Source organism: Emys orbicularis, chromosome 6, assembly GCF_028017835.1.
Source record: "Emys orbicularis isolate rEmyOrb1 chromosome 6, rEmyOrb1.hap1, whole genome shotgun sequence".
NCBI lineage: Eukaryota > Metazoa > Chordata > Testudines > Emydidae > Emys > Emys orbicularis.
In genome coordinates this window covers 1,054,045-1,062,967 of record NC_088688.1, presented here as the reverse complement: position 1 = coordinate 1,062,967, position 8,923 = coordinate 1,054,045, and the positions used below count along the sequence as shown (strand labels likewise).

At 65.0% G+C, this 8,923-nt stretch overlaps 1 protein-coding gene across 1 annotated transcript in view; it reads right to left on the bottom strand.

Moving 5' to 3' along the window:
• Nucleotides 1-368: 368 nt before the first annotated feature.
• The window catches only part of NPR2 (natriuretic peptide receptor 2), a 49,761-nt gene continuing 41,206 nt past the window's right edge, over nucleotides 369-8,923 (bottom strand). Inside the window, exons 12-22 of the mRNA XM_065406324.1 lie at nucleotides 8,287-8,358; nucleotides 7,618-7,777; nucleotides 5,494-5,649; nucleotides 4,446-4,614; nucleotides 3,681-3,827; nucleotides 2,915-3,038; nucleotides 1,908-1,976; nucleotides 1,476-1,650; nucleotides 1,214-1,312; nucleotides 893-984; nucleotides 369-431 (exon numbers count right to left, since the gene is read on the bottom strand). Of these exons, the coding sequence (XP_065262396.1) occupies nucleotides 369-431; nucleotides 893-984; nucleotides 1,214-1,312; nucleotides 1,476-1,650; nucleotides 1,908-1,976; nucleotides 2,915-3,038; nucleotides 3,681-3,827; nucleotides 4,446-4,614; nucleotides 5,494-5,649; nucleotides 7,618-7,777; nucleotides 8,287-8,358 (1,326 nt within the window). The remainder of the gene's footprint in view (nucleotides 432-892; nucleotides 985-1,213; nucleotides 1,313-1,475; nucleotides 1,651-1,907; nucleotides 1,977-2,914; nucleotides 3,039-3,680; nucleotides 3,828-4,445; nucleotides 4,615-5,493; nucleotides 5,650-7,617; nucleotides 7,778-8,286; nucleotides 8,359-8,923) is intronic.

Here is an 8,923-nt window from a genome sequence, read left to right as displayed (position 1 = left end):
CCTCCCTAGCACAGAGGACAGCCAGGCTCCGAGGAGCACTGTGGGGTCGTGCCGGCCCTGCTGGCGCCAGTCAGGGCCTGGCTAGCTCCCGCCAGCACCACCAGGCCCTGGAGACTCAGCTGGGGCGGGCCGGGCCGGGCCGGGTGGGCAGCACGGCTCACTGTGCACAGGGCGCCTCGGCTGAGTGCCAGCCCTGCGTGTCTGCCAGCAGACCAGGGCCCCGCTGCTCGGCCCCGTGGAGCGCGGCTGCTTTGGTCGGGGCCTGCGTGCCGGGCGCTCCCTGCTGTGGCCAGGGAGTGGTGCTCGGAGACGGAGCTCAGCGACAGAGCCCCCCTCAGTGCAGAGCCCGAGTCAGCCCAGGGCCGGCCTCAGATGATGCTGTCGTCTGTCCGCTCGCCCAGCAGCCAGTACGTCCGCATCTTCCCTTTCCCCTGGAAGCCAGAGGGGAGCAGGTCAGGCCAGCGCCACACACCCCCGCGTCCTCCATGGCCCAGAGCTGGAGCCAGGCCCCCCCACCGCAGAGCCGGGGCCGCCCATGCCCTGGGAAGGGACGTCGCATCTGAGAGCTCGGCTGTGCCCGTCGTTCCAGGCCGTGCAGTGAGCTGCCGAGGGGTCTCCCGGCTGCCAGGATGTGCCCTCCATGGGCAGAGCTGCTGTGGCTGAAGGTGAAACAAGGGCTGCTGGGCTCTCAGCAGTGCAGGGGCAAGTCTGTGCATTCCCATGGCCCTGGCATCCTGGGCTGCCAGCCCCGCGCCTGGCCCCTCCACCTGCTCCCAGCTCCGTGCTCACCTCCCGGTGCCCCGTCGGTTCTGTACCTCCATCCCCGCTGGGGGCCCAGCCGGCCTGTCCCTGCCCAGGAGCCCTGCCCCTGGCCAGCCAGCCCCAGACTCACCTTCATTTCCACGTCCCCTCGGAGCTCCAGCTCGAAGCAGCCGAACTCATCTAGGACCTCCTTGGTGGTGGACGAGATGTGGATCTTCAGTGCTGGGTCAGAGGAGGGGGAGGCGTCAGCAGGGGCCAGAGCAGGGGGTCTGGAGCTACACCCGCAGACCCACCGCTTGAATCTGGCTGGGGGCTACTGGGCAGTTCCCACGGCGCTGCCGCCAACTCGCCTTGCCACTGGGCGGTGCAGGCCAGACCCTGACCGCGCCCTGCAGCTGGGCGGGCCCTGGGTGGGGGCTGGGTGAGCTGCCCCACGGGGGAGGAGACTTACCCTGCCCGTTGGACTCCATGCGCGAGGCAGTGTTCACCGTGTCCCCAAACAGGCAGTACCGGGGCATCTTCAGCCCTACGACCCCGGCACACACAGGACCTGCCGGGGGAGAGAGCCGTCACCTCTGCGCAGGCCCCGGGAACCCCTCCCCTCCCAGGCCCCCTCTAACCCCAGGACAGCACGTCACCCCAGTCCTGCTGGTGACTCAGAGCCTGGTGCCCCCCCGGGCCCACCTGCCGGCTGCAGGAGCCTGGTCTCTCACCGGTGTGGATGCCGATGCGCAGCCGGAGCTGGTCGTTGGGCCGATGCCGGATTTTGAAGGTTTTCACGGCCTCCAGCAGCGCCAGCGCCATGCGGACGATCTCATTGGCGTGCAGTTTCCCGTTCCGCACCGGCAGCCCCGACACCACCATGTAGGCGTCTCCAATCGTCTCCACCTGGGGACCAAGCAGAGTCAAGGACGAGCACCCGCAAACGCAGGCCCGGGTCTGCCACCCCAGGGAGTGCAAAGGGGAGAGACCCCACCCACACGCCCATCCCGCTGAGAGCCAGGCCCCAGGCCCCTTGCCAAGGTGCACCGTCTCAGCTCCCCACCCCCTCTCTGGGGCACGGTTTCCCCCCACCCTCCCAAGTGCCAGGGCTGTGTCCAGGCCCTGCCCCGACAGCGCCATGCGCAGCGGCCGGCCAGTCTCACCTTGTACACGTCGAAGTTATCGATGATGGCGTCGAAGCAGGTGTAGAGATCGTTCAGCAGGGTCACCACCTGGGGGCGGGGAGCACAGGTGTGGGCCGGGCGCCCAGTCTCCTTGGCCACTTGCTGCGCAGCTGGCACTGCCCCGGGGCGCCCAGCCACACCCACACCACGGGCCACGGCCCTCCACGCACGGGCCAGCCCATGCTCAGAGCCCCAGGAACTGGGCTGCTAGGGGGAGGGGAGGGCTGCTTACTGGCTGCTTTCCTACAGATCCTCCCCCGCAGGGGTCCCCCTGGCTCCCTGCAGGGGCGCTGCTCTCCCCCCACCTAGGTGACTTGCATGGGGGGCTCTTCCCCCCCCCCCCGGTTACCTGCACAGGGGGCTCTCCCCCCAGTTACCTGCTGTGACGAACTGGGACTGTTCTTAATGTGGTCTTTGAATGCTGAGTGGGGAGCTTGGCTGGGACAGTCTGCAGTGGGGGATGGGAGACTGGCCTTGAGGGAGGATACCTGAGCATGTAAAGTGAGAACCCAGGAAGGGGGTTGGAGCCAGGTGACACCTCTGCATGGGAAACTGGACAAAGGCTGGGGGAGGAGCCGGGGGAGGAGGGGTGAGAGACGCTGGAAGGAGTTGAGGTTGGTCAGGAGCTGGCTGGTAATGGAGGGAGCCCAGACGGGGCTCTGACCCCCCAACAGGGCTGGGGTGCCCCTGGGACCCCAAGATGGACCTAACTGAGGGGGGTCCTGTTGTCTGTGCCTGCAAGACCTGTCTTGGACTGTGTTCCTGTCGTCTAAATAAACCTTCTGCTTTGCTGGCTGGCTGAGAGTCATGGTGAATCGCAGGAAGCCGGGGGTGCAGGGCCTTGTGTCCCCCCACACTCCATGACACCTGCACGGGGGGCTCTCCCCCTGGTTACCTGCACAGGTGTGTTCTCTCCCCCCCGGTTATCTGCACAGGGGGCTCTCCCCCTGGTTACCTGCACAGGTGTGTTCTCTCTCCCCAGTTACCTGCATGGGGGTGCTCTCAGCCGACAGGGCTGTGAACCCCACAATGTCGCTGAAGTAGATGGTGACGCTGTCGAAGGCCTCGGCCTGCACCGTCTCCCCGCGCTTCAGCTGCTCGGCCACGGAGCTTGGGGGGAGCAGGTCAGTGTGAGCTGCTGCCCCAGACTGGCGGCCCCCCCGCTGTGAAATGGGAGCAAGGCAGGAGCACCAGGCCCCTGCCCCTCCCCCCCCCAGGCACGGGGGCCGGGTGCACCAGTGCTAAGGCCTCTAACCCCCAGCCACTCCCGCGACTCTGCCCAGCAGCCCCCTTGCCCCCCCAGTCAGTCTGGGGGCCAGGGCGAGGGAGGGTCTCTGAGGGAATGGCAAGGATCCTGTGGGGCTCTGGGAGGGCCCAAGGGGAGGGGCACCCTCCTGACTCAGTGTGCGAGGGTGGGCGGCCAGCCAGGGCAGGGGAGCACGTCTGTGCCTCTCACCTCAGGGGGCCGCCCTGACCTACTGACCTAATTCCTCGGGCTCACCGAGGCCCAGCCCACCTGCCCTTCCCTGCTTGTGCCAAAGTCCCAGGCAATATGCATGTGCACCAGGTGCTGACACCCCCTCGCCATTGCACACGCCTGGGGGCATGCTGCCCCGCACCCCACCGCACCCTCATGGAGGTGCTCTGCACACCCAGCCCGTGCCAGCACACACCCGTGGGGGAGCTTGGCATATGCCCCCCCGGCTCTCCCCCTTGCCAGCACATGCTCAGGGGCTTGTGTGGGTCTCTTACTGGGGCAGGATCTGGTAGAGCAGGTTCTCGGCCTTGCGTTTCTCCTCCAGGTAGGCCTGCGTCCGCTCCTCCACCAGCTTCTCCAGGTTGTTGGCGTACTGCTCCATGCGCGACAGCAGGTTGTCCAGGATGCTGGTGCTGCCTTCACTGCAGAGACAGGCCGGCAGGGAGGCCATGGGAGGAGACTAATGGGGGGACCTTGTGTCCACGACACGGGGGGAACCATAACGCCCACCCCCCCAGTGCCTGCTCCCCAAGGGCTGCTGCTCCCCAGTCTCCTCCTGGGGCTGGCACTCAAGGAGAGGCTGTGGCACCACACAACCCCGCCTGGTACTGTGACTGAGTGGGAAATTTCTGGAATATGTTACATGACCTTTTTGTGTGCCTCAGTTTCCCCTATATTTTGCATGGCTATGGGGGAGGGGCGGGGGGTAGAAAGGACACAGGTCTGAACATCGCCCTGCTGGGTCTGAGGCCGGCCCCATAGCAATGGAGGATCCGAAAACCCAGTCACCAGGACAGTGACACCTGGCACCCAACGCCCCTGAGCGTGCCCCAGCTGAGAACACGGGACTGGGGAGGTGGGAGATAAGACCATGTAACGCTCCTGTGTTCGCACGCACTCCCCGTCCTGCGTCCCCGTTCCTGCCCGGTGTGTGCCCCCCTCCCCCGTCCCAGCCCTGCTCCCGCGCCCGACACCTCCCCCAGCGCCCCCTGCGTGTGGCTGCGCCCCAAGCCCGGTCCCGCCCCGGCCGGGGAACCCACTTGTTGAATCTGCGGATGAAGATCTTGAGCTGGCTGAAGTCGGGGCGCTCGGCGGGCTCCTGCGCCCAGCAGCGCTCCATCAGCACGGCCAGCTCCTCACTGTGCAGCCCCAAGTCGATGGAGGGCCGGAAGAACGGCTTCTGGCTGTTCCGCACCTTCTGCACAATCTCTGCGGGGACGGGAGCGTCACCAGCCTGGGCCAGCCGGGGGACCAACGCCCGCGCTGCCGGCTGAGCGGCTGGGGTGTCTTCGCCCTGGGCTGGACCAGCCCTCGCACCTGGGGTCCGGGTCCCCGCCGCCCCATCCCTAGGGACCCAGCCCTGCCCCCCTGCACTTGCACCTAGGGGTCCAGGCCCCCCACCGCCCTGTCCCTAGGGACCCAGCCCTGCCCCCCCCAGCCCTCACATCTCGGGGTCCAGGCCCCCCACCGCCCTGTCCCTAAGGACCCAGCCCTGCCCCCACCCGAACTCTGAGCTCTGGGGTCCGGGCCCACACTGCCCTGTCCCTAGGGACCCAGCCCTGCCCCCCTGCACTCGCACATCGGGGTCCAGGCCCCACTGCCCCATCCCTAGGGACCCAGCCCTGCCCCCCTGCACTCGCACATCGGGGTCCAGGCCCCACTGCCCCGTCCCTAGGAACCCAGCTCTGCCCCCCTGAACTCGCACCTCGGGGTCCAGGCCCCACACCGCCCCGTCCCTAGGGACCCAGCCCTGCCCCCCCTGCAGCAGTCTCACCTCGGGGTCCAGCCCCCCGCCCACCCCGTCCCTAGGGCCCCAGCCCTGCCCCCCCTTGCAGTCTCACCTCGGGGTCCAGCCCCCCGCCACCCCGTCCCTAGGGCCCCAGCCCTGCCTCCCCTGCAGCAATCTCACCTCGGGGTCCAGGCCCACGCTGCCCCGTTCCTAGGGCCCCAGCCCTGCCCCCCTGAACTCTCACCTCGGGGTCCGGGCCCACGCTGCCCCGTCCCTAGGGCCCCAGCCCTGCCCCCCTGCACTCTAAGCTCTGGGGTCCAGGCCCCACCGCCCCGTCCCTAGGGCCCCAGCCCACTCACCCTTGGGGCTCAGGTCCATGCCCTCGATGTAGAAGGGCCCATTGCGCAGGGCAATCTCCTGCAGGATGATGCTGAAGCTGTACACATCCGCCTTCTGCATCCCCGGGGGGGGCAGGCGCCCCTGCTGCAGCAGCTCGGGGGCCGTCCACAACTTCTCTGGGAGCAGCAAGGAGCACAGCCACGTCTGAGCCGACCCCACGCGTCCGACCTCCACCCGCCCAGAGAGAACCCAGCAGCCCAGAGCCACCCAGCCTAGTGCAGGGGCCAGGCTGGGTGCTGCCGGGGGAGCAGGCTGTGGGGCAGCCCAGGCCTGAAGGACCACGCGGAGCTGCCCTCTCGGCCCTGGCCAGGTTGGGGAGCATAGGGGACCCCTTCTCCTCTGTGACGCTATTGACATGAACTGTGACTGTATAGATCATTGTTGCAGCCACTGTTCTATATTTGCAGCAAATATTGTGCCAAGGTTGTCGTGTGAGGCGTCTATGGAAAGGTGATTTGCTGGTTATGATGATGCTGTCTGTCTGGGTGTGTCAATTTTGTATTTGAAGTTATAAATATTGGCTCTGTACTTGTAGCTCAAATGTATTTGATTTCAAGTAGCCTCATGACGCATTTGGTCAGCTTCTTGAGGAAGGACTATTCTCAGGAAGTGCCCAATCAAGAAACACTTAACGGACAATGAACCTTGGGAGACGCCAGTCCACAGCTGAGCTTTCCTGGGAATGTTTAAGGCAGCATGTGAGCAATGGCTGCCGCCTGCAAACTGAGTCATGCCTGGACATGTGACTTGCCCAGGTGGCTACAAACTCCACCTTGCTGCTGTGATTTTGCACAGGAGAACAAAGGGGCGTCCTTCCACAAGTGAGAGACTATAAAAGGCCCTGGAAACCCCTCCATTTTGTCTTCAATCCTGCTTCTTACCTCTGGAGGAACCTTGCTACAAACTGAAGCTCTGAACAAAGGACTGAATGCAGTGGCGTAGCCAGCTTTTAAGAGGAGGGGGAGCAAAGATAAAAAAGGCGCCCCCCCTTGACTCCTCCTCCAGCCGCACTGACCCTCCCCATCCATGGCTCCTCCAGCCCTGCCGTGCCACCCCCGTGGCCCCCGCTCTCGCTCCTCCGGCCGCCATGCTGTGCCCCCCCCCCCCATGGCTGCCGCCCCCCCATGGCTGCCGGCCGCACTGCGGGCCTCCAGCCTGGGCCCCCCTCGCTCCTCCGGCCCGGCCGCAGCTGCCGGGCCGCCAGCCTGCGTCCCCCCTCGCTCCTCCGGCCTGGCCGCGGCTGCCGGGCCGCCAGCCTGCGTCCCCCCTCGCTCCTCCGGCCTGGCCGCGGCTGCCGGGCCGCCAGCCTGTGTCCCCCCTCGCTCCTCTCCGGCCCGGCCGCGGCTGCCGGGCCGCCAGCCTGCGTCCCCCCTTGCTCCTCTCCGGCTGCTTTTGGAAAGGCCGGGGAAGCGGCTGCTTCCCCTGCACCCCGCTAGCTACGCTAGTGACTGAATGACCCATCCCAGCTGGGGATGTTCCAGAGACTTGATTTGAACCTGCAGTTTATTCTATCGCTGCTGCAAGCCTGAACCAAGAACTTCGCCATTACTGTATGTAATTGATCCCATTTAACCAATTCTAACTCTCATCTCTATCTTTTTCCTTTTATGAATAAACCTTTAGATTTTAGGTTCTAAAGGATTGGCAACAGCGTGATTTGTGGGTAAGATCTGATTTGTATATTGACCTGGGTCTGGGGCTTGGCCCTTTGGGATCAGGAGAACCTTTTTCTTTTATTGGGGTATTGGTTTTCATAACCATTCGTCCCCATAACGAGTGGCACTGGTAGTGATACTGGGAAACGAGTGTCTAAGGGAATTGCTTGTGTGACTTCTGGTTAGCCAGTGGGGTGAGACCAAAGTCCTCTCTCTCTGTCTGGCTGGTTTGGTGCCTTAGAGGTGGAGAAACCCCAGCCTTGGGCTGTAACTGCCCTGCTCTAAGCAATTTGTCCTCAATTGATACTCTCAGTTGTGTCCCGCCAGAGGCAGCATCGTTACATGCTGCTGGCAGGGAAGGAAGCGGGGCTCCTGGGGAGGAGGGGGAGGGTGGAGAGCAGGTGCACTCTGGGGGGGGGGGGCACTCACTGGCATACAGCGCATGGCTGTCCTCGGCATCGCAGCTGGAGCGGAAGCTGGCCAGCCCGTAGTCCGTGATCTTCAGCACGAAGCGGCTGTCCACCACGCAGTTGGAGGACTTGAGGCTGCCGTGGTGCCCAATGATGCTGTTGTGCAGAAAGGCCATTCCCTGTGCCAGACAGACGCTGCTGAGACATCGCCCGTCGGGACCCCTGGGGCTTCCAGACCAGGAGACAGCCCCGACCTACCCCCCCAGCCAGAACCTGGGGGCACCCCATCGGGGCAGAAACTCTACCCCCTATGGCCCAGGGGGCACAAGAGCTGGCATGACCCAGCCACGGCTACCCAGGGGTCACCAGCAGGGAAAGCGCCAGTGTCCCACCCTGGCTAGCGGGCTGGTGCCACGGGGCTCCACACTCCCTGAGGCACCGAGAGCAGGGACAGGTGGTTCCCTGGCACCTTCCCTAGTGTGGGGTGGGGCCTAACAGGGTTCCCCCCCCCCCAGCACCAACACCACAGCCCAGAGCAGGGAGCGATGCCTGCAGGGCCGGTGACGCTGTCTGGCCACGGAGCTCCCTCACCCCAGCGCTGCTCCCCCAGTGCTAGCAGGGCCCCAAGCACGAGGAGCCAGACCCACAGGTCCAGGGCAGAGAGGAGCCCCGCCCCACGCTCTCCTACCTTCACAATGTCGTTGATGAGTGAGTAGCGGAACATCCAGTCCAGGTTGATGCTCTCGTTCTCCAGGATGTCCTGGGAGGAGCCGGAGAGGGAAGTGTGTCAGGTGTGGGCTCCGGGCACTCCAGCCAAGCCACCCCCAGCCAGGCCCTCTCCATTGGGCAGGTGGGCCACACCCCATGGGACACTCCAGCCACCAGCACCATGACTCCCCCTCGTGGCCCCGTGCCAAGGCCCCCAGCCCCTGGACACAGCAACCCCCGCGCTGAGAGACGGCGCTGCATGGGGTTTCTCTTTCATAGATTCACAGAGTGCCAGGTCAGAAGGGGCCATTAGATCATCTAGTCTGAACTGCCGCAGAGCACAGGCCGTTCCAGTTCCCCGCATACCCCTGTACAGAGCCCACCGACTGTGTTTGGCAAAGCATCTCCCGGAATTGCTCCTGAGTGTGAAGGCCCCGAGATGGAGAAACGCCAGGGCCCTTGGCAGTCTGATCCGGTGGTCAGCCACCCTCACTGATGCTGTATTTCCAAGCTGAATGTATCTGGCTTCAGCCTTCAGTGCCCAGGGTTTGCTGCCTGGGAAGGTCCTTACACGCTGTCAGCAAGTCGCTGCTCAGTCTTCCCTTTGCTATGAAGCA